We start from the raw sequence: 26,626 nt of genomic DNA, 5'->3' as shown, positions 1-26,626 counted from the left end.
ATCATGTGTCAGAATAGCCGCTGAGATATCGGACTCCTTCGTGACGTTAAATGGTTTGAAGCAGGGAGACGGTCTGTCAAACTTATTGCTTAACATCACATTGGAGGGTGCTATACGGAGGGCGGCGTGCAAAGAAGCGGCACCATCATTACGAAGTCTCACATGCTTCTAGGCTTTGTGGACGATACCGACATCATTGGTTTCAACCGTAGCGCAGTAGAAGAGACCTTCGGACCTCTCAGGAGGGAAGCTACGAGAATAGGACTCATCGTTAACTCTGTCATAACGAAATACATGGTGGCTGGTAGAGAGTGTGGTTGTCCGACGGATGTTGATGCTGAGGTGGTGTCAGATGGGGAAACTTTTGAAGTAGTCGACGAATTTATTCACCTGGGTATATTAGCGACATGTGACAACGAGATTAGCCGTGAGATAAAAAAGCGGATAGCAGCTGCAAACAGGGCTTACTACGAATTACGTAACCAGCTGAGGTCCCGTAGTCTGCAATCCGTACTTAACTCTACGGCCATGAAGCGTGGACGTTGAAAGAGGCCGATTGGCAAATTCCTGGTGTTTTTGAGCGTAGGATTTTGCGTTCAATCCTTGGCGGCAAACTAGAAAATGGTGTTTGGCGCAGATCCATGTACAAATCGGCGGATATAATTAAACGGATAATACACGGCAGGTTGCAGAGAGCTAAGCATGTAGCTGGAATGCCGGAAGAACGACCAGCGAGGACTATCATTAGCAGAAATCTCGATAGAGGCCGTCGACTTCGAGGTACGCCCCGCACTCGTTGGATGGCACGCAAAATTATTCCTTAGTACTTTTTTCCTTATTTTTATTTAGGGGTTTTAGGGGACGGAAATAGTGAATGGGAAAGTTCGAGACTCTTACCTCTTCTGAAAAGGTGGGCTTTCATGCAAATCTAACGCAAATTTATGCACAACTCAAGAACTATCAAGAAAATGCTAACCAAGCATGGTATGTAAAGGTTTTTGGGAGCAAGAAATATTTTAATGGTGGTATCTCTTAATAAGGTACTTTATTAGTAGGTTAAACTTAGCAGGGACTTGTTCTCTGTTTATTTTCTGACTAATTAACAATCCTATAAAATAATCGGTTGCAAGATCTTATTTTCGGAAAAAAAATCATCATGAAGCTCTTTTATTTGCCGTTTTTGAGCCCAACTACAAAGTACAAAGTACAAAAAATGACCCCTAGTGTAAATTATACTATGCGAGCCTCACAGGGAAGCTTGCAAGCCGCCAGCACCGGCTGGGATCAAAGTAAAACGACTATAACACTAATAAAACACAGAGAAACCTGCCTAATTATTTCAGCCAATCATAAACTATGCCACACCGCGTCAGCTCGGATGCCGCTGCTTTGCAAACTACGCAAGTCGTCCATTAGCGAGTAATTCTAAATCATTTCAAGTAGGCAGTAAACACGAATGCCACGAGAGCTGAGGACGGTAAAACCAGATTTACGCCAAATTAGGAATGGGGAGACTATGTTTCTTTAACCGGAGGCTACTAGGGCCGGACAAGTGCTCTCTAGCTTCTTCGGCTGATGAAACTGTGTTGTTTCCAACGCATCAGCACTCACTCGAATGGGGCAATAATTTGTTCCCAAATCCGCAAAAAAATATGCTGCGTTAAATTAGGTGTTAATGTTAAGCCCCAGTAAAAGATGTGCCGGGCGAGTCAAGCTTGAAATATGGATTGTTGATCCGACGGTTGACGGCTGTCGGCAGACGTTTCCCAGCTCTGCGAACAGCGAACAAGAAAGCTATGCAGCTTAGAGTCCGACAGCAGAGGTTGAATATTATCTGCTAGAGCGGAAAAGACACAAGCTTACAATGAGAAAAATAGAACTTCTGTCGTTATTTTGTAGGATTGATACTAAACATAAATAGATATTAGAATCGCTAAAGGTTATCATGATATTTTTTTAAATTCACTTTATCATTGTGTTAAATTGATTATTGAAAAATTTTATAATCAATATAATATATGAGAAATACTGATGCCGCCTGTTGGAGTAAAGCACAAATTATGATACGCATCACTAGCCTAGCAGGGTATTGATTCACTTCGCTCCAAACAAAGCGACCGACAGAACAACCAACAGCAGATTGATCTGAATCTTGGTTTCCAGTCACCGTTCTAAAACTGAACCAGGAAAAAATATAAATCAAGTCACAGCCGCATTTGTTTGCCGTCGCGGTAATTCCAGTAGTGTTTTTCCTCACGCTAGCCGTGAAGAACTTAACAAACAGTGCAACATCGGCGCGGCTCCGGTGATGTTTACGGGCTAGTTGCCACTGTCGTCATCGGCAACGGTGGCCAAGCGAGGACCTTCCTTCAAACCTCGCTCCACCCCGGGGGAACCGGTCACCTCCATCGAAGTCATCGCGGTAAACGAGTGTTATATTTCATCCAAGAGTTAAACAAACATTAAATCCTCTTCTTAATATCAAATTAAATAGCTCGTAAAAGTGGAATGAAAATAGTTACGCTCGGTTAGATCCGCCGTGGTCCGTTCATTTGCCGCGTATGTTGATACCAACCGGTGTGGCGAGGTTTGTCCGCGCATACAAGGAAGTGTTCGCGGGAAATTCTTCGAGCAGTTCTGGGGGAGAGCGCCACAGCCAATGTAAACTGCGCCGACATAAGTGTTAGGAACCACCGCGAGGAGCCCCTGCACATGGTTTGCGTAGTATAAACTTGAGCTTGACCGGAGAACATACCGGTCTCGGTTAGCTCCGCTTTCTAGGAAAACGTGAACTTCAATACGATTCACGGAGCCAGAGAGAAAACAAAACTGTACGTCAATAAAATTTGCTTTTATAGCTCCACTACATATTTTTTTCCGTTGTTAAACTTGAGCCTTTTATGTTCCTGCAAACCTATCCGTGAAGATGACAAACCTAAGTTGTGTTTATTGCGCTGTTTTTGCCGTTAAAACCGTTTTTAGGTGAAATTTTCTGGCTCTCGATCCACCGACAGCACGCGATACGAACTTTGGCCTGAAGCCGCTAGTGTAGGATTCGGCAATAGTTGTTGACTTTGAATTTTTTCCATTTCATGTTTTTTTTATTTCCTACTTGTTTTAATGTGTTATTTAATTAATTACTAAGCTGTCATGGACTGTTGTCATTACAAAACGAACTTTTAGTAAGTTATTATTTTTAATTATTATTTTATTCAAAGCGGTTCAGGATAAACGGAGCTCAATTCTAATTGATACATAAACAAATCCTTTTAAGGTAATTTGAAAGTATTCTTCAAATCAAGGCTCGAATATCTATGAATAAAAAAAAACAAACAAACAAACCATTAATCCAAACCCAAAAAAATATATTACTATCTTTTCGAAATAAGCCTAAACTCTAAGAAAACCCAAATCATAAAACTACTATGAAATAAAGCTTCATGTTTTATTTCTGTTCCAAATGCTAAATTTAGAATTGATATAATATCCTATCAACATCATCACGCAAACAGTGCCGACATCCGGCTCCAACAAACCATTCCCTAGCGCCTAATCCTCGCAGCATTCCTCGTGCGCTGCCCACCGAATCCCAAACAATCGGTAGGATTTTCCATTGGTCTCCGTTCCTTTTGCTGCATTGACCCGGTCTTTTCTGTACCATTCAATCCATGGTCCACACGGTGAAATGGATGGAACACAAACAAATGCTCTGTACCGGGGATTCACCCTCTCGTATAGTGTACGCGTAGAGTTCAACCAACGAGATTTTCATCATCTTCAAGAGCATTATCGTGCCTCATCATTGCCTTGTTATCGCGCCGGCTGTGCGGGACTAGGCGGACCAGGCAAGTTTGTATCCACTGGGGGGGGGGGGAGAAAGCGCGGGGGAAACAGAAATGATGGTACTTACAGAGTGGCAGGAACTGTCACTACGTCCTTTTTCACTCCGCTTTTGCCAACGATATGAAGCGGATTTTTCTCTCGATGCCGGGATGCGAAAAGGCGGCTTTTGATTGCATCGAGGAAGGATTATCAAAATTGGATTAAAAACGAGCAATGTTAATTTTAATTGGTATTAGTCCCGGCTTTTGATGGTTGTTTTTTTTTCTGTGCTCTAGTGAATCATTATTTTGCTTTTCCCGTGTGAGTTTTCACTTTACCGAGGATAAATGAGAGGCTAAAAAACGATGTGCTGCATGCAATGTGGATACCTTCATTGTCAAGGAAAATACTGGGATTCATTGTCAAGGAAATACTGGGAAGAAAAATTAGATAAATTTAGTCGCATAATATTTATTTTGTAAGAATTTATATGATATAATAAACATGAAAGTAAAGAAGTGTGCCAATAAACTCTTTCAACGAAACATTTAGAGAAGCATTTTATCGCCTACATGTTGCAGTTTGACGCTACCTGGTGGCCAAGGTTATAAATCACAGCGAAAACAAAATAGCTTCGTCGTTTCTCCTTTAGTAGAAACTAAAAATAGTGTGGGGTGCTGAAATTCCGTAGAGTCAGCTTCGTTACGTTTGGGTTTCTAAATTTTGGCTTACTACTAAGCCAACTGGTCCTATGAACAGATTCTAACCAGAAAGTCAAGGATGAAACAAATATCATAAAGACAAGAGAAATTTCATAATCATTGGGCTGTGTATAGCTGCGAAAATTGTAGCACAAACCAAATACGATGAAACAATCATTTATAGTTGTTATCTAAAGCAGTGTTATGTAAATGACTGCAAGACAATAACAGCAAATTTTCAACTAATCCGGCTCTCATTATATTGCACAGCTCTCTCTGCTCCCCACACGTTTGGTAAACAGTCCGACAGCAACTGATGACAGCACACATGCAACTTCAAACGGGCTGTTATTTTTCATCTCCTTATGAAAGTTGGTTCTTCCAAGCTGTCGCAAATGACAGCCTATAATCTTCCGACATTCTCCAGCACGAATCCGAGCAGGATGTCAGGTGATTATGATTCGCGACAGTAAAACCGATGAAAGAATGAAAGTGAGATGATGCGAAGCACGTTTTTTCTTACGTGGGGAATAATATTAACAATGGAAACGATTTGCTTTGTATTTAATATGCCACCGGCATGTAAAAAAAGAGAAACGAAAAAATGCGAGTCGATGTCAGCCACAGCCGATCAGCAGGCTGTCAACAGCAACAGGACATCCTCAAGATGAAGGCCCAAATACACACGACGCAATGACACCTTCTCCATACAAAACAGAAGGCGTGATCGCTATCCCATTTGTATGGAGGAGGCGTCATTATGCCGTGTGTGTATTTGGGCCTTGAGCAAACTAGGCTGTCATGTCCGAACGAACAAAATACATGCGCAAGAATTTGCTGTCGTGCGGAACACAAAACAGTTTTGTTGCCTTGTGTAAGCTGTAGCTGTATGCGAGCTCTCATGAATAGCTCATGCATGAGGCTGTAAGAGTGAAAAGAGAGAAAAGTCGTCAGTATAGTGTCGCTCTCCAGTCATTTTCCTAAGCTTGATCTAGAGTAAAATATTAAGGACGTTGCAGTCAAAAGCACCAATAGAGCCTGTTTCAGCTAATATTTGGTCGCATGAAATAAAACATTTCTCATCAAAGAAATAAGGCACAAAAAGAAGAGGATGTCAACTTCTGCACTGCCTTATTTGCTATCTTGTTCCACCACTTTTCCATTAGCACTGGTTTTTTATGGTTGTACCACATTTCTTCAGTTTGCCTATCCCAATTGTCCAAGATATCTCGATGAGACGAAAATCCGGACAATTTGGGGTATTGATACTTTTTTCAATAAAATCGATCGTGTTCTCCTTTTGACCATATCACGCCCAAAAAGGTAGCTTGCCAAGTCAAACCAGAACTTCATCTTTATGTGATCGAATGGATGGCAAAATCCTTCTTCATGTAATTCTTTCATTGATGTTGCCTCAGTGACGAAAACCATTGTTTTCTCTTCACAACTACAGATTCTTTCTATAACATCAACAAACTTGAACCCACCAGCAACTTCTTTACGCTTAGCAAGGCGAAATTCGTTAGTCCGGTGATCCCAATATTGTTGTGAATTACTCGAATCACCTTTCCTCACAGATTCCGATCTAATGTTCCACCACTACACCTACGTTTGAGTACACAATTTCACCTCCGCATCACATCAGGTTCTCAACTTGAGTACTTGTTTTTTTTTAAACAACGTCTCCTAATTTCCTAAATTATTCCTAATATAATCATGATTTTCTCAAGACCTGTTAATTATTGGAAACTAATGAATAATTGACATCCGAAAGCAAATTTTAAGTTTGCATTTTTAACGATCAAAGGTGTTATTCAGATTCGTTAAATCAAAAAGTGTTGGTAAGTAGATATTTCCTAGCTAAACTGAGGATCTTATGTTAATGATATTCGTCTTGTATTAATTCTAATTTCGTAACGATTGATACAGTTGCAACCAATTATTGAATGTTGCTAATGTGACAAACTAGGGCACATTTCGAACGCATTCATATTTCTGCTTCGACCCGCACGCTTGATATATTACTACAAAAGTAACTATACAGTATATTGCATATATTACAACAATTGTAACTATACAGATTGTGCATGGTGTGTGCTTTTTTCCGATTCTGGTAAATACATAGTTCCGAGAGTCGGTAAAAAAAACTGGTTCCCAAAATGAACTACGGGCCCGTGGGTTGTGTTTATCCGGCTCAAAGTAAGACATTAAATAGAATACAAACTTCGATGAATATGGTTTAAAGATTTTCATCCGTGACCGAGATCACCAAAATCCGCCCAAAAAACTGTGTGTTTTGTTGTCTAACCTCAAGCAGATAAACGAGATACCTGATTTCGAGTGACGCTAGAATAATACGCGTACATTCCAGCTCGCGTAGTTAATATCGACGGCATAACCAGCCGTGAAGATACAGTACTGGACAAAAAGAAGTACGCACCCACTATCCTAATGTTGAACTCCCTGTATCTTTTTTAATATAATATATGTATGTATATGAAACTCGATGAATTCGGATAAGTTGTAGTATTTCTAATATACTAACGATTGGTATAATAATTTTGTCAAAGAATTGCATATTAAATTCACACTTCAGCATAATTGTAATCAAGCTCTATTTTCGCTTGGTCAAAATAAAGTACGCATTCTTTATATCATCATCAGTTTAATATTTCTCAGCTCAGATAATTTTTTTTTTGTGTCCTACTCCACGTAAGTCCAATAAGATTCCTCTTGCTGCAGAGGAACGTCGAAACAATGTGTTTGATTATTTGTTTATCATTATAAGTGCGCGGTACAATCGGATAAAATGGAGAAAAAGCAAATTTCCGTAGATATTCGTAAACTTATAGTTAACAACCGTCAGGAAGGAGAAATTGCTCGAAAATACGATTTAAGTGAAGCAGGAGCACGAAAAATATGCAAAAAGCATGGAGAACTGGGAAGCGTAGCCGATCGGACCGGTAGAGGAAGGAAGCGGAAAACTACAACTAGCGTCGATCGCCGAATTTCTCGAGAAGTGGCAAAAATAACCTTTCGCTACCAGCCGAGTGATTCGTGAAAATGCTGATTTAAATATCTCTGAACGAACTGTGCGCAGAAGACTACAGAAAATGGGTTATAAGAGTGGATTTGCCCAACGACGACTTTTGATTCGAAAGGTTAACAGGTTTGTTTACTTCGTATTCAGCATACATTTTTGGCTGAGGTTTATTTCTGCAGGATAAAACGCCTCAAATTCGCTCAAAAATACATCGACAAGCCGATAGAGTTCTGAAAACAGGTTATCTGGAGCGATGAAAGTAAATTTGAACTTTTTGGCCACAAACAACGAGCACGAGTTTGGACGAAACCTGGTGAGAAAATTGCCGATAAAAATATTCAGGAGACTGTCAAGCACGGAGGTGGCAGTATCATGGTGTGGGGGTACTTTCCTTGGTCGGGTGTTGGTAATATTGAGAAAATTGATGGCATAATGACGGCAGACTATTACATCAGCATTTTAAAGAGAAATCTTACAGAGTCGGCGCGAAAGGTTGGCTTAGAGAAGAAGTTCACTTTTCAACAAGACAATAATCCTAAGCATACCGCCCACAAAACCACTGCGTATTTCCGTGCTTCACGTATCAAGCTATTGGAATGGCCATCACAAAGCTCGGACTTAAATCCGAAAGAAAATTTGTGGTCGATTTTGGATCAAAATGTCGACAAGGGAGATGTCACCAACCGCGACAAACTGTTTGAAGCCTTGGAAAAAGCTTGGACAAATATCGACTCCCAACATATTGAAAACCTCGTTGAAAGTATGCCTCGACGCCTGCAATCCGTGATTGAAGCTAAAGGTGGCCAAACTAAATACTAAAATAAAGAAAAATCAGTTTGAACGTTTTGTTTACAAAAAAAATGACAATTTCCAAATATAAGCTCTTTTTATGTTTATATGTCGTTCTCATGTCGCTTTATCTAACATTTTTCGAAAGTACACCTCCAGTACTGTCTACTGTTAGAACACTTTGATTATCCATCTGCCTTAGATTCTACCTAAATCAAGAAAGTTTGAACATATCACAGGTGCGTACTTTTTTTGTCCAGTACTGTACATCATTGCAAGCGATTGCATTCAGTATCGCTCGACAGTGGCCTAGAAGCTTGCATCCAATCAGACACGTATGAACAAGAAAGCATTTTGTGGCAAATACGGAGACCAATTCACGGATGATCCCTATGATAAAGGTGCTGATAAGTGGTCTATTGTGGGAAGACTTCGCACAAGCTGTTTGCATGCTCTGTGTACGTGCACTACAGAGATAAAAACAAGCTTAAACTGTTTGCCCATCTTTATTTACATTCCGTATGATCTCATCCGGAGTGTGGATTGTAAATTAGACGAGGGAAAGATTGAAAAGAATAGTCGATTTAAGATCTTCCGTCACTTGAAAAATATCCATGTTGAGATGCAAACTGCTTCAAGGTTTACGCGTGAATGTCTGGCACGTTTAAGGCTTTTCGCAAACCTGATGGCTTTAATCGGTATTCAGAGCTAGAGACCCATTTTAGAAATTTGGTCCGAGCAATAAACGCAATTAGTGGCGTCGCCTCGTGAACGCAACCTCGAATGAGACATCGAAGCGCACTATTTGGAGCCATCGCGAAGAATGCAAAATCGTAGAAATGAAGAGGCCTCAGTTTGTTGGAAGTTCAATTTTATCAGGAAAGTTTGTCCGGATTTTGTTCCAAAGCATTGTTTGCGATACATCTACGGGTCATGATGCGATAGAATCATCTTTTTCGATAGCAGTACTTTCAGTTGACCTGTAATAATCCTGGATAATTTACGCGTGCAGCAGATCCCTAGAATATTTTCAATTAATATAAAAACTTCAACAGCGACAATGCGTGCTATATTGACGGATCGCTTTTCGATGGGTCCACTGGCTGCGGTATCTTCAATAATTTAGCTGTCTCCCAACACCTTAATTCTGTACATGCATATCACTCACATACTTACATGCAGGGCCGGTAAAAAAGGAAAGGATCTCAACTGACGTAACGCTTCGACCTCACTGTTTGTGTTTATCAGTCTAGTCAGCTCGAAAAAAATAGAAAAAAACACTACAGAACTAAAATATATGGGGTTTAGTACTAGCTTTTCTAGGTGTTTGCTACTTTAAAAAAAATAATGAAAATCTGTGTATAAACCTACCGGTACTGTATGGGGTCAATATTGCAAAGATAGATCCAAAATATCTTCATCGACATTTTTCTACTTAATATAATCAACAACTTTGCTGAAGACTGAAGACTTTGTTTTAACAAGCAACAAAGAAAATTAAATTAATTTCCTCCTTTTTAGGTGGATTAACCCAAAATCTATTCCTATTTCAAATTACCCCTTGAGATATACAAAAACTTTGTTGAAAATACTATAACACTTAAGTGGTATTTCTACACTCAAAACGCTGAAGATCCCGTTTATCACGGCTTAAACCACCAATTTTTTACGCAAAAATGAACAAAGCACGCGAACACGTTAGCGGAAAACTCAATAAGGATGATTCCAGTTAGTTCCCGGCCCTAGTAATGGTATATTTCTTCCCATTGTACCCTATTTATGTATTTTTGTGCTTAAACGTGTATAACAAAAACCGCCGCTCAGCTTACTGTTCAAAAGTAAACCTATCACTTGTGTAAAGTTCCAGGGAATTGAGTGGTGACGGTTCTCTTTAGATCTCGGTCATGTAAGTGGTATAGTTTGATAAAATGCACCTTATTCTTGTAATTTTCTTTATAAAATCCATATAACAACAATATACATTTAATTTTCTACTGAAACATGAGCTTATCCAATGCACAGAGCTTCGGAGGATACTCAAGATGCTCGAAGTGTTCTTTTCATTCACTTCCGTGCCATGTAAATGATTTATTTTTCCCCATTTCACCTTATTTTTGTAATTTTCATTCTGAAACCAATATAATCACAATCGCCGCTGAACCGCTGCTCAAAAAAAGGCTTATCCTATGTGAAGAGTTTTAGATAATCGAATGTTGTTGGTTACAGCCTGACCGTGTTAGAAGTATGTTTTGCCCCATTTCACGTTATTTTTGTGGTGTTCATATTTTAACCAATTACCGGCCTGTCATAACTTAACGTTGTTTGTATTGGCAGCTCCAAGATGGCGACTTTTGGTTTCTAGAAAAAGCTTGAAATAGCCAAATACCATCCAATTTAGGTTATTTGCAGAGCCCGGATGAGACCAACACACAGAGACCAAAAAATGAACCCAAATATCCCAATAAATAAACACCGCTGAACTAGCAACCTGAAGTATAGAATATATTATGTAAAATGAATCAACAAATCGATTGGTAATTGTTTCATTATGTGCAGGGCACGGAAAAGGGTCTATATCACCCTTGTTCACCCTATACTTGCGTGTTTTTAGGTTTTCTCTATCGTAGCTGCGATTGCCGGTGAATTTAAAAAAATAGCGTAAAAATGAACTTTGACGGAAAACTCATTGGAAATGGTTTCATTCAGCTTCAGGCCATAGAAATGGTATCTCTCTCTCCATTTCACCTTATTTGTGTGATTTTCATGCTAAAACGTGTATAACGACACTTAGCATACTGTTCAAAAGTAAACTTATTATTTGTGAAAAATTTCAGAAAATCGAATGGTGATAGTTTCATTTAAATCCACGAAGATCTAATGCTGGTTTAACCAGGAGAGTAAAACTGGTAACACTACTGCAAATCGAGGAAAGATTTTTCGATTCCTTCATATCCAAAAGCAAAAACAAAGCCTTGGTGCTACACTCCGATTCGGAGCTCGACCTTCTGTTTATTATACACAGACTTCGCAGCCAACTGTTTGATGTACAGGACAATTGCGGGGCTTGGCGCTATGATCCTACTGACACTAACAGTCTCTTCCGAGTCGAGACTCGAACTGGGTAAGGCCAGCATCGTACCTCGAGACCAACTGGAAGGGTCCTTCATATCCAGAAAAATGCTAAAAATCATTTTTTTGGAATCCTTGGTTTATTTTCTTCACAAATCACCTACCAGTGTTTATCGCACGGCCTACGTTTGTAAATTGTAAGAAAAAAAAAACATAGGTTTTGAACAAAAAAACAAAAAATAGCATCTACAGAGGGGGGGGGGGGTGGTATTGCAATCGACACCAAATTAATTTTTCAAAAGTGTCACTAGATGAATAATTCCTCTAGCATTGAGCAGAATCTGTGATGATTCGAATTCGTATCTGCAGTCATCTAAAAATTACAACTGTATTTTTTTATTGACTCAGGTATCTTATAAACTACAAGTACATTTTGAATCCTCATTGCTAACTAAGAGCTAAGCCCAAATTTAAGACAACAAGTTGAAGAGGTTGTTTATAAGTCACGACCGCAGAGTTAACGTAGAATACGACAGCCTGTCTTATGTCAATGTATTTCTTGGAATAGGTGTGGAAATACGCTCAATTGCGGTTAACTAATTTGATGTCTCTCTGTGGAGCAGAGAGATGACGTTTACCTCTATAGCCGGCACTGGTAACAACAATGAAGATGCTATGTGCAGCTATGCGGTTTCACTTGCTGCCGTATCCAAAACAAGAATAAAATCGAATTGTTTTGAGGCTGTCTTTTGTGTCAAGTTGCAATAAGATATCCTAATTTAGGTAGTGGCTACAAAGAGGCTATAGACGAGCGCAAATAGTGCATTCCCCCATCTATAATTGCTATACTACTAGCCTATACTACTATGGGCTAGTAGCTATACTATCAGCCACACACGCTATATAGCAAACCACGCACGCTATATAACAAGCCACACATGCTATAAACATGCACAGACACGCTATAGACATACACATGCTATATAGCTAGCCACGCACGATATATAGTAAGCCACACACGCTAGCCACGCACGCTATATAGCAAGCCACGCACGCTATATATTAAGCCACGCAGCTATATAGCAAGCCACGTTCGCTATATAGCAAGCCACGCACGCTAGCCATACGCTATATAGCAAGCCACGCACGCTAGCCACACACGCTATATAGCAAGCCACACACCTTATATAGCTAGCGACAGATATTCACACACGTTTTGTGCATACACCCTATATATACATATACGCTGGATGATGGTGGCTCCTCAAACCACCTGGCGGTACGAGTTTCTTTCAGTTTCGGGTTGTATTCACCCAACGATATCTGAATTGGATTACCGCTGATGGGGTCCATCTCAAATCGAAGGGGAGCCGAACTGAAAGAGGTAGGAACTGCAGCTAACCATTACCACTGCCGCTGTTGCCCGCTCCTGATCCACTTCGCCTACTGCCATCGGTGTTGATGTCCGCTGCTGCTTCCTGCTGCCAGTGAACTGATTTGCTTGAGGAGAAACAGTCTCTTATATAGCCCAAAGAGTGCATTCCCGGTTAACTAGGTACTCCATTCTGTCGTCCTTTTTAGGGAAAGGCAGCAAGCGACCAATCAAAAATCGACATTTGTGTTTCAACAATGTTCAACAATTTTCAATAGTACAACAGTTCGAACAATCAGATCACAATTTTCTGCATTTGGATGGGTGCTTAAATGATTTTCCAATCGATTGCTGCAAAAATGACAGAAATCGGTTGGAAACTGACTGAGTTTGAAACGTTTGAAATTGGACAATTTTCGTGACGCTCTCGATGTTGTCGGTTTTGAAATTGGATCCCTGTATTGGAGTTGGATCCCTGTATATGTTGCCATAAGACGTATTCTACGTCAAAAAATAGCATACTTACTTTACTTTACTTTCCTAGCAAACGGACCGTTCACCAGTCTAGGGCCGAACGAATTAGAGATGTCCAGCTTCTTCTGTCTTGGGCAGTCGTTCTCCAGTCTCCTCATACACCAGCAGATCGTGCATCTTCTTCCACTGCGCACATCCATCGCGTGCGAGGCCTACCACGGAGTCGACGGCCTCTTCCTAGTCCTCTACTGAAGATAGTTTTGGCGGCTCTCTCGTCAGGCATTCTGGTTACATAACCAGCCCACTGAAGCTTGCCCCGCTGTATTACCTTCTCTACGTCAGCATGTTTGTATACCTGGTATACAGGCAAACTTCGATATAAGGTACATTTCGAATTTTGATTTGTACTTTATATCGATTTGTACCTTATATCGAATCATGGAACATTTTCAAAAATAGGGCTTTAAACACTTTATTTTGTTGTCTTTTGTCTACGTATAGTTTATTTTGGAAATAGTATCCAACTATAAGTGTGAACCGACTTGTTTAAATACAATTCAAATCACATTTTTTTTGCTTTTTTGGAGACTATCGAAAAAACTTCTTTTTTTTCTTCTTGTTGTTTTTTAATTTTTGGTTCAATGAATAAGAACCATGAATATCTGTTTCAGTTGTTCAGATCTTTTTCAGTTATTTCTCCGTTCCCTAAGATTTCGAAACTTGCATTTTCCTCGTTGAATTTTAAAATGACCGTTTGAACTAACTTTTCATTACACATAAAATTGGCCCAGAAATGCACATTGCAAAGTGGTTTAAAACATGAAATACGTGATCGTCAACCTTTTGAGTGTCAAAATGCCATTTGCTATAGTGTATTTGACAAATTTTGTTTATATCTTGAGGAGAAACTTTTGATGCAAATAGATTCTTGATTAATCTGCCTAAAAGTGAGATGATAATTGTATTTATTTTATTACTTATCAAATCAAAGTGAAATCTTTAGCAAAGTTGTAGGTAATTTTATGTAGAAAAACTTTGCTGAAGACACTGTGGTTTTATCTCATGAAAATAGACCACATATAGGTAGTTTCATAAACGCACATTCTCGAAATGTCTAAAAAAACAAATACCAATAAACTTTTTGGGGTGTGATATAAGAGGCCTACTATGTCCTAGACATTTTTTCATATTTGAGAAATACATTATTCTGCCGAACATACTCTAATCATATTTTCAACTTTTTCCTAGGTTCTATGACGTTTTTGGTAAAAATGCTCTTTTTCAAATCACAACTTGTTTCAGCTGAGAGAGTGTCCAAGTGTGGTTTATGAAAGAAAAACTGGGTTTGGAACATTAGTTTGAGCATTTTATTTCAAATTTCACACAGATTGTTCACGGGTCAAACATTAAGTTATTTTTTTTTTATTAGCTCCCCCGTTCCCATCCACACTATATCATGTTTTCTCGGCAAAATTAAATTTTTGTACGTTTTTTCAAACTTCCACTGAGTGTAACGTAATTTATGGACACTCCCTAAATAATCAATACTAAGCAGAAATGTTGACAAGATAACCAGTATGTTGTTTATAGAAGTTTCCATACCAATTTCGGAGTTATTTGTAACATAATATAAATATGTACCTTATATCGAAGTAAAATGTACCTTAAATCGAGTGACGCTATATCGAAGGTACCTTATAACGAGGGTACCTTATATCGAAGTTTGCCTGTAACTCGTGATTCATCCGCCTGCGCTGCGCCACACTCCATCTCCCGATTTACCGCCAAGTATCAACCGCAGAACTTTACGCTCAAAAACTCCGAGCACTCTTCGATCAGCGTCCATGCTTCATGTCCGTAAAGGGCCACCGGGAGTATCAGCGTTCTATAAAGCGCTAGTTTTGTGCAAGTTTGCAAACTACGGGACCTTAGCTGGTTACGTAGTCCGTAGAAAGCCCTGTTCGCAGCTGCAACTCGTCGTTTCACCTTACGGCTCATATCGTTGTCACATGTCACAAGCCTACCAAGATAAACGAATTCGTCAACCACTTCAAATCGTTTCCCATCTATCTCCACCTCAGCACCAACACTACGGGGACTCCCACGCTCCCTGCCAGCTACCATGTACTTCGTTTTGGCAGAGTTATTGACAAGTCCCAATCTCGCTGCTTCCCTCCTAAAAGGTACGAAGACCTCCACCACGGCTCTACGGTTGATACCAATGATATCGATGTCGTCCGCAAAACCAAGAAACATGTAAGATTCCGTGATGATCGTACCGTTTCTTTCCACGTTTGCTCTTCGTACTGCACCTTCGAGGGCGATTTTGAATAGTAAGTTAGTCCATCCAACGTTACGAATGCGGCTGATGTCTCACCAGCTATCCGCACGTATGATTTCGATCCCTCCAGCATCATACGACTTAGTTAATAAGTTTCGTCGGAAAACCGTGTTTCAGCATGATCTGCCACAGCTCGTTTCTTTTCACTGAGTGGGGGTGCGTCTGCAGGTTATACTCCCGGAGGATCTTATCGAGGATCTGTCGCAGGGTGAAGATTTGATTCGTCGTGGAACGCCTCTGCCGGAAACCAGCCTGGTATTCGCCAACAAAGGATTCCATTAACGGTCTCAATCTGAAGAACAAGATTCGGGATAGCACTTTATATGCGGAGTTGAGCAACGTAATGCCTCGATAGTTGCAACAATCCAATCGATGACCCTTCTTATAGATAGGGCATATGAGGCCTTCCAGTCGTTCGGCATTTGTTCATCCCCCCAGGTCCTGAGTATTATCTGGTGGATCGCATAGTACAGCCGCTCGCAAGAAGTTCATCCGAAAAGTGCCGACTGTCAATCAGTACGTGATCGATCTGGGAACAGGCTTTTTCATTTGGATACCTCCTGGCATGTTTCCGAATGTTCAAACGTGCAAAACATGAGCTACAAAAAATAGCATAGTTTTTTTTTTCAACATCAGTGGTTCGAAAGATCCAACAAATGATGTGATCAAATCGGCGAAAAAAAAATGTAGAACACTTTTACAATGCGAGAGAATAAAATCAGCGGAAAATATTGCATGTACCCTGCTCCAAAATTTCTAATTATCGCCTTAAAACTGTCAAATCCATTCATCCGAATCACGCTAAAGCATAGCAACTCACTAAAATTCGTTCATGAGTTAAAACGAATCTTGCGAATTCACTAGTGGCCGTTGCTCGAACCAGTTAATCATAGTTTGTGAAGATTCTGTGCACGAATGCACAAAAGTCTTGACAGGTTAAATCATATTCATACCAATTTTCTTATAACCAACATGTTGGATTTAAATGAGAAATTCCTGCGTAACTTTTCAAAAGGACCTAAGTAACAATAAGAGATTCTCTCCTCTCTCACTCTGCTTCATGAATTATAGCGTCACGATAAGAGTTTGCCATGATTTATTGCCACAAACCCATAAATTTCAAAATTACCTAGTTTGATATACAAAAACTATTACGAAAAATGTAAAAATATCTTAGTTATCACTCAAACATGAAAGTAAACAATGTCAGTCTTCCAATGTTACTTAGGTCCTTTAGAAAAATTACGTAAGAAGCGTAACTTTTCAAAAGGACCTATCTAACAATTTACTCATTCCGAGAAAAGTGGTGGTGAAGGTTGTAAGAAATGATTTTGAAAGTATTTTGAAATTTTCCATTACCTTCCATTACCTCTATAGGCAAGAAACGATGAATAACTACCTATACAGATGAACATTCATGTTATTTTTTGATAATTTCACACTAAAATGTCAACAATATCACTTAGGACCTTTTGACAATCATTATGTACATTGGACGTATCACATAGGTCATTTCGAACTAATTACTGTTACATTGGTCTTTTAAAATTCGAATAACACTGATCGCATATTTCAGTGAGATCTGCATTGTTTCTCACAACATATTTTTCAACGTATTCATTCCACAACGAGGTAAGTACTTATATTTATTGAAGTTGGTTCGTTGTTTTGGAATAGTATTAATAGTATTAATAGTACATTGAATAGTAAGATGTCCGGTTTAGTGGGAAATCATTTAATTCAAAGTTCTTGATATTAAGGGGTTATATACCGTTTTAGTTTTCATAAAACCGAAAATTTTTTTATTGCATTATCTTCAAATACAACATCTTGAGAACATTTTTACAAATTTTCATAAAGATCTGAGCAATAGGAAGAAAGTTAGAGCGATTTGCAGCGCGCCTCGCCACGGCCGCATAAGCAAAACTTGAAACTTTACACGCGATTATCTCGGAATAGTGTTTTCCGAAAAATGACTTTGCCGTGATCCTGATTGCGGGAAAACTACTGAACCGATTTCCTTCATCTTTTTTCTTTAATTTGCGTTATTAAATTCGCCGGTCCTTGAACGATCGCTTTTTAAAACATACAGTTAAATTTTGCCGCACAAAAAATTTTAATGCCATTTTTAGCGCTCAAAACTTGTATTTTTTGGGAAAAACGTGCCCGTTTGCACTGAGAACAAAATACTCATAAATGCGATCGTTCAAGGACCCGGCACACTTCTAAACTGATGAAATAATATGAGTTTTTTTATTTCGGTTGACCCGCTGAGTCTCTATCAGGATCACCGCAAGCCTCTGCAAAAAATAGCGTTTTGGGGAAACGGCCATTACTCCAGTAATAATTGGTATATCTCAAAATCAAACGTATTTTGTTGTTGTTTATAAACTGCACTTTAAGAAAAATACCACTTTGATGCAGTAAAAATGGCGCTATGCACTTAAAAATAAATTCAAACTTCCCTCATTTTTCTCGACCAAGAAGGTATATAACCCCTTAACGTTGGAAAGTGATTTTATGAAGTAATTAATCTTACCATGTTTTCACTAGATACATCATATGAACCGTTTCCATTTTGTTCCTGCTCTCCATAAGGCAGCAAGTACTAACCACGTAGAAGTCATGACAGTAGGAACAGCCAGGTTTTTTAATACGGGTTTTTTCACGGATTTTCTAATTACGGAGTTTTTTACGAATTCACACGGTTTTTACGAGGTATGCAGCCTTCGCGTAAAAAAACCTGACTGTATAAGAACACTCAACAAGCACTTGCGTTTTGAGTAAAAAGCACACAAAATCAAATTATCGTTGCATAACAAAAAAACAATGTGCAAAATACTCTGTATTATTTCTCAAATATTCACAAGTATAAAACAAAACTTTGAAATTTTTATTTGAATATATTCCAATATATACACTAACAAAAGTTAATCTTCCTCATTTACAGAGTCTATATATGAGTTAAAACCTACATTTTCTCGGAATTTTCTCTTTCTTCCTCGGCCTGGAGGTTTTAATGTTTTCAGAAAAGCCTCGTAGTACCATTTTTTCGTAACGTATGGCAATAATTTTCGAAGATCTTCTATTTTCGCAGTAGGTAATTGAATAGGAGAAGAAAGTATTGGTTTAAGATTTAGTTTATCCAGAGGGACAAATTTTTCAGTTAGCAAATTTATATAACTGAAAGTCGTGTCGCCTACATCATTCTTGAACATAACAATTCCAGGCGTTTCTGTGGAGCACGAGTAAATTCTTGCTGCTTTGAATTTGAATGGTGTTTCATCTGTGCTGGGTTGCCATTTGAGTTGCTATTCTCACAACGCTGGCCGTTGCTATTTTGGATAGCAACCGATTTTCGCACCGGTCGTTGCTATTACGGATTACCAATTCCACTATTTCATTTTCACACCGACAGTTGCCAATTTTTGAAGACCGTCACCAGCTGGCGTTGGCAAAATGTTTGTGTCGTATTTCCCCGAAATTCTGCGGATCTAGCAATAACCAACTTAAATGTCAGTCAATCGTTTCCGGCATGATTTGTGTTTCTTTTGCTTTTTGAAATGTTCCTTCCGTTTAACACGATTTTGTTCTGAGTTTTCTCTTTTTCTCAAATTGTCGATAACACAACTCTGTTGCACACACGCACCGTTCGGGTTTCCTTAACACGGCACTTCTCACAGCGTTTCTTATTTATTTCGCTCACCCACGCACTGAGGACCACACTTCACGCTCCCGTCGCGATTCTTTTTTTCAGCGGACCAAAAACACGCGTCCTTTTCTGTTTTCTATTTAATTTGTTTTATTTTATTTATTTGTTATTTATTCATTTGTCCTAATTAATTTTTAACTCCACCCAATCTAACCCCCTTTTGGTAAAGTACCCCAGTGCTACACCGCCCGCCGGGTAAATCGGCCCCGTAAAAGCTGGGGTGATAAGCGTAAACTTACAGTCCAGCAACGTTGCCTCCGATGACTATTCTACTTAAAGCTGGCGAACTGTTATTAGTTGTATTTTGTGCTGTCTCGGTACCTATAGTTTGCTATTGATATTTGCAAATTTTCAGCCAAAAAAAATGCAGAACGCAAAAATTGTTCTTGAGTATTTGGTTGATTCTAGTGACGAAGAAAATGATTTCGCGGAACAAATATTTTTATACGTGGATTTGAAAAGATTTGGGGCTGCTCTGAGCCTGAAAAAATGGCCAAATATTGACCGCCATGCCGAGGAAGGTGCCATCCAGCGTTTTACCAATGTTTTTTATTTTCATTTCCGACGCCTCTTTCGATAGCGTTTTTGAAAATTGAAACAGTGGTAGAGGAGAAAAATGGATGCAACGGGAAAATTGGGACTAACATGTCGTCAAAAGTGTCAGCAGCAATAGTCGGTAATCCTTTCGAGCAGTTTCGCTCAAATCTTTCAGGTTTATTTAAATATTACCCAGGGTTGGCCAATCTTGTAAGGACTTGACCTTTCTTTGTGTAGGTTAGAGTGCCAACCAAAATGGTCATCTCGAATTTCAAAAAAAAAACATACAAAATGTCATATTCATGTCTTTGCGAATAAATGCCCGAAAAACATCCTGTGCAAAACTTCAGTTCAATCAGAATAAAAATGGAGTTGCTCACTGGTTCACGTCGACACTTGTGTCCCATGACGTTTCAACCAAGCGAGGCAAAGTGCTTCATCTTCCGGGCCGACCAACTATGTCCGCATTCGAAACACTTTTATTTTCGTAATATTATTACGAACATTTACTATCGAGCACAAAAAAATACAACTTGGCATTTCATCAAATAGCAACGGTTCGGCTCGTTGCTATCGCGTTGCCAAATTTAATAACTCGCTGCTACCCGAGGTGAGGATTGTTATTTCCCAAACCAAGATAGCAACGCCCGGCGTGGTTGCCGCGTTATGGTGAGAGTTGCCAAACTAGCTTTAGAAACTCCAATTTAGCCACTGGTGGGCTTGCTCTTGGGTAACGAATACCTTTTATTTAGAACTAATCAATCAAGAAACCGGTTTTGCTCCATTTCTTCAACAGTCATTGGAGTGCTCCGTTTTATTGAAGCGATTAACAAACTCCAATCACGTGTAGTTTCTATGTTGACTTGCGTTTTTTCTTGGCACGTTCGATTGCTGCATGTATTGTGTCACACTCCATGTGGCTATGTCCACTTGTCATAAATTTATGACGAAGGGTAAACTTCCGGCCTTCAGAAGCCAAGATTTCGACAACGTATGCCATCAGAAATAAAACGGTTCTGTTGTTGTTTTGGCCTGCACATCGATCACTATACATGTTTACTTCGTGCACGCAAGCGGGTAACCCTCGCAAATATGACCACAAACATGATCCGATTTCTCGTGATCCCCGCTTAGCTCGGGTCTCATCCCATATGTAGCATATTGGAATATTTTTACTCGATTGGGTTTCGAAAATTGTTAAATTGTATGTATATAGCTGGCGGCAATAAAAAGATCGGCCACATATTAAATAGGGAGTGGCTAATTGTTTTTGCAAATCAAATGAAATTGTGCATACAGAAACATCAGCATTCGCCAGAGATCTATCATGTCTCTTTTCTTGATACATGCGTTCAGCCTCTAATTGATGCGCATTCTTACGAGTAACTATTTCTGCTCGTTTCATGTTGTCCTTCTCTATTTGCAACTCCACTTTGAACATATCGCAGGTGTTGCAGGTATCAATTCTAGGCTTCCGAAACTTAATATTCAAGGAGTTAAAGGCAATTCTATATGTGTTATAATGAACTGGGATAATGTTTTTTAGGTCACACAGGTTTCGATAAAGTTCGTACATCCGATTAATCGTTAAATCGGAAGATAAATACAGACATGATGACTTTTCGCGGCTGTAATGACTTTCTTCGGTTGGAAATGTCTTAATATGCTCAATTATGTAATCAGCATGTTCAGGGTCAATTTGTTCTCCCGTGTGATTGTCCTTCCGCATATCATCTTCAGCAATTCCTCTACCAAGAATTAGCTTATCGGCCATAACACGAACTTTACGTTCTTTAAGGTCAAACGTAGACAAGAACATATGCTTGCAAACTTTTACTGCGCCTCCCACACCTGGTAGCTTATAGATCCTGGACCAACTACGCCGTGAAATAAGAACCTAAAATAAAGAAAAAAGACTGATGTTACCGTCAGCTTTGTTTTGAAAAAGGAGTACACAAAGATTTACTAAAATTGAAAATACATTGCTAGATATATCTACACAAAGTAACTCAAAGCAATAACTAGTATAAGCACAAATATTTGAAATGCCAACCTTTGGTCGGATCGTTTTGTTAGAAATTGGTTTTGTCCCGATTGAGTCAGTTCTAGAAGGCCACCTAATAAACTCTTACGAACGGTTCCAGAGAATTTTTCATAGCATCGCATCCTACAACTTCAGGGTAGTTGTACTCACCTTGCTCGGACAACAGTTCCATCACCTTTTGTATACTGAAGCCCCTTTATTTGAAGTTTTTTGTTCTTCGTCCGCAAATTAGATTTACTCTCCTTTGGTAGCAGTTTATCTTTTGTTGTTAGATCATCACGCATTGTATCTTCAACTTCATCATCAAATGTTTGTGTATCCACATCAGATAAATTATCATTCTTGAATTTTTCAAAATATTCGTAAATTGAAAATTCATTTAACAATGTAGCATCACCGTCAGGCAACCAGTCTGGATCATTTTCATCATCTGTATAATCTCCTTCATAGTTAAAATCGTTTGAACCTACAGTGTGAATCGGGACACTTGTAGCATTTCTAATATCTTCTGTACTGCGGCTCGCAGTATTCTGCTTTCTCAAATCAATCACTATTGGGTTTGGATTTTGATCGCGTAATTTGATTGTGGGTGATTTGACAACTTTTAAATCCAACGGCTTATCATCATTGGAATATCCATCTAGTGAAAGGTCCAGAGCAAAAGGAATTAACGGAGTAGATGCTTGTACACGCTGGAAAGATGGTTCTTCGTCCCACTGTCCACTGATAAATGAGTCTACAAAAAAATTTAAAAATTACCCTCCATTTCATTCAGAATAAAAAAACGGTAAACTATATTACAGTGATGATATATTACAACACGACATTCTAGAATTTTCAAGTTACTGTACTATATTGAATCAATTGATCGCCTTCGTGAATTGAAGGAATCAAATTCAATATGATTATTGCGGTACTTTTGTATGTTTTGTATAGACAACTTACCAAAGCTGCTTCTTGTTAAATCTTGCCGTCTTCGTTCATGAATGCCAAAATGGTTTGATATGTCCTTAGAAGCAACACGTCTGGTTAATGGATAAGTCAGATTTGACCAGGGTCCACTGAGTTGATGCTGCGGGTGACAGAAAAGTTTATGAGAAGTAATTATCAAAATATGTAAAAAATATGTCACGCACAATTACCGTTTATTGCTTCGTGGTTTTTAACGTTTTCGTGCCATGGACATCTTAAAAGTACATATTCACTTTGCCTTCGTTTGTTTTGACTGTTTGACAGCTTATCCAATACAAACGTCCGATAACGAATAAAACCAGAAGGACCGAAGTTTATATTTCTGTTGTTGTGTTCGTTTCGGTACTTCGGACGTTTGACAAGGTTGCCAGAACTAAACGTCTTATGTAACAGTGAAGTTAGTTTCAATCGAAATAAGACATAAGACTTTTGTTTGATTTTAATTTATAAATTATAATGAACATGAATTGGAATGATAGTTTTTGTACGATATTCAGAGGAAAATATGTTATAGCATGTACTGATAAACTCGATTTGTTTACATTTGTTACTTAGGTCCTTTTGAAAAGTTACGCGAGAAATCACTTCAAAAAGTTAAAGGGTATGTGCTTGACTGTACAAACGTAAGCTTGCCGTGGGACTATGGTGGGTGTAAACATTTAATTCTGCCATAGCTATAGTATATAACACACATCAAACGTACAAAATACGATACACAATAATCCGTACACATTACATAAAAAACCACATACACCTGTTATAAACCAAAGCATACAACACACACATATTGGGCGGGGGCCTAGCGTAGTTGGTAACGTCTCCGCCAACCACGCTCGACGCCTGGGTTTGAATCCCAACGCCGACATAGGTGTCGATGGTTGTGAGGTGGCGTGATCCACTCACAACCAACCCAACTGGTCTAGATTCAATCCTAGCCGACACCGGGAGATTTTCTGAGGCGAAAAATCTCTGGGATCACGTCTTCCATCGCATGAGGAAGTAAAGCCATTGGCGCCGGTCCGTTAATTAACGGGTCGTGAGTAAGGGTCCTGGGTGGAGTCGTCTCCCTGGGCGTCGGTGATTGGCACAACAACAGTGGCGGAACTAGACCGACGGAAAATAAGCGAGAATAAAAAATAAAAAAACACACATATACACACATACACGTAATACACACACACACGCTATACACACAAACACACGCTATACACACAAACAAACACACACACACACACACACACACACAAACACACACCCACAAACACACACCCACAAACACACACACACTACTCACACGCACACACTACTCACATACACACACTACTCACACGCACACACTACTCACACGCACACACTACTCACACGCACACACTACTCACACGCACACACTACTCAGACACACCCACGCTATATACACACACAGTGACACACACACATACAAACACACACATACATACACAGACACAGACACACACACACATAAACACAAACACAGACACACAAACACAAACACAGACACACAAATACAGACACAAAAACACAGAGACACACACAAACACAGACACACAAAAACACAGACACACACACAAACACAGACACACACATAGATACAAACACACGCACACACACACTTACAAACTTACACACACACAGACACACACACGCACACGCACACACACGCACACACACACACCAACACACACACACACATACACACACACACCAACACACACACACCAACACACACACACACCAACACACACACATACACACACATACACACACACCAACACACACCAACACACACACACACACATACACACACATAAACGCACACGCCACTCACACATACACACACAAACACACGCTATTCACACATTCACACATACACACAACTGCTTCTCACACACTCGCACGCTATTTAGACACACGCGCTTGATATACGACACACTATATCTACATTATCGGCAGCACCCAAACGGCTTCCAAGTCTTCCAATGGTCCCCAGTATTGTTCATGTCCAATTTCGGGCTGTATTCCAGCAACGATATCTGGATTAGATTACCACTGGTGGGGTCCAACTCAGACGAAGGAAAGCCGAACTGTTCGCCTTGACGGTCGACCAGGGAATTATCTTCTCTCAACACTGAATGTCCTTTTATAGCGTCACTCAGTGTGGGGAACGTGGGTGATTCGGGGAAGATCCAATCACGTGGAAGCATCTCTACTTTCTTTCTTCGTCGCTTACGTTGGGTGATGAATACGATGCCAATTAGCTGGCATTGCTAGCCAAGGACTGAATGCGTGAAATCACTTCGTCTATGTTTTTGAAGTCTGCGTTTGGGAAATATACCAATCGTATGAAAAATGTATGTGAATATTCGACCTTCAAACTTTTACGCAATTTTCACGGAGTACCAAGAAAATGGTAACTTAAATTATCATGTTATACAAATCTTGTATAATTAAGCTTTCCAACGGTATATCAACTATTGAAATCGGAACAGTTGTTTGAGCACTATTGGCATCTAAAATCTTCCATTCCGCCAACCAAAAACGTTACATGTTCAATCCAGTTTTCACAGAACGTACCTTAGTATAGTGAAGAAAGACGTAGTCCCACGTCAAAACTTCATTCGCGTTAAAAATGGCGTGTCAGCTAGCCTCTAATTACTTCTCAAACAATTTGAAGATTGCAAGGTTTCGTGAAAAAAAAACTTGACAAGGAATATACTGGCTAATACCGACTAACCATACCCTTCACAGGTGAACTATCGACAATCCACAAACGACCGTCATTGTTGTCGAATCGTGCGCTATGACCATAGAAATCGCAGCACGTCGCCAGTGAGGCAGTAAAGTGCAACTAGTCTATCTATGTAACCCTGGTTTTTTATTTAACAAATTGGCCCACCGAGACCCAGAGACCCCGTAACATACAGTCATATCGCCCGTTCCCCCCCTAGTGCCGACCGGTTTCGCATCACACTGCTATTGTGTATCCACTAACTAGCCAATCCCGCAGACCAGAAACGTGGCGTGAAAACCCTCTTGAATAGGCATGAAAAAAATCACATTATGTGGTACAACTATTATTAGAACAAACAAGGTGGGACATTTGTTTTATTATCTGGTTGCCTCCATTCATGTTGTGTATTATTTATGGTTTCCACGTTTAATATCCCCGACCTCTCGTGGTGTATCGCGCTTCGCTTCTGCTATCGAGAGTCAACTGCATGCACGTATGCTTAGCGCAGCCTACGGCTAATGAAAAAATTCGCTCCGCGCGATGCTCTTTGTAGCCAAAGCTCTGTAGGCAGGTACGTGAGCTAAGAGAGCACTTACCAAGGAACGACAAGGAATCCGCACCGATGGTAAAGCCAGCGTCAGGGAGCGCAAAAGAGTTATATAGTTTTGATTTATGACCGTTTCGTTCTTTTGATCATGCTACACACATCGTACCCAGCATACACAGCATATTTTGGCTAGTCGTTTTCATTTGTAGCAATAACGGTGGCATACATACACACATACTTGATCGTTGTGTGCCGCCACCCGGTTTGCTGTTGTGATGTCGTCGCACGGAATGCCCATACGACCACGGGACTCCGGTTTGTTTCTTCTTCTCGCCTTGGGATCAGTTCACCTCCTCTGGGTATGTCTTGTCGTGTGTACAATTACAATGTTGACTACCGGTGTTGTCTGGTTGCGGTTTATCCGATGCTTGGCTACTGCCGCTACCTACTTGGG

The 26,626-nt window shown here is 39.7% G+C and overlaps 1 protein-coding gene across 1 annotated transcript; it reads right to left on the bottom strand.

The window, feature by feature from the left end:
* Positions 1 to 1,709: 1,709 nt before the first annotated feature.
* LOC129720411 (uncharacterized) lies at positions 1,710 to 26,470 on the bottom strand. Its single transcript, XM_055671890.1, is given in 5 exon segments — positions 1,710 to 1,834; positions 21,241 to 21,757; positions 21,895 to 22,640; positions 22,850 to 22,976; positions 26,411 to 26,470. Coding segments are annotated over 5 exon segments (1,575 nt in total).
* Between the last annotated feature and the right edge of the window lie 156 nt (positions 26,471 to 26,626).

The sequence above is a fragment of the Wyeomyia smithii genome, chromosome 2 (assembly GCF_029784165.1).
Source record: "Wyeomyia smithii strain HCP4-BCI-WySm-NY-G18 chromosome 2, ASM2978416v1, whole genome shotgun sequence".
In the NCBI taxonomy this organism is placed as follows: Eukaryota; Metazoa; Arthropoda; class Insecta; order Diptera; family Culicidae; genus Wyeomyia; species Wyeomyia smithii.
Note: the sequence above shows the minus strand (reverse complement) of the source record. Positions and strands in the feature narration are given on the sequence as shown.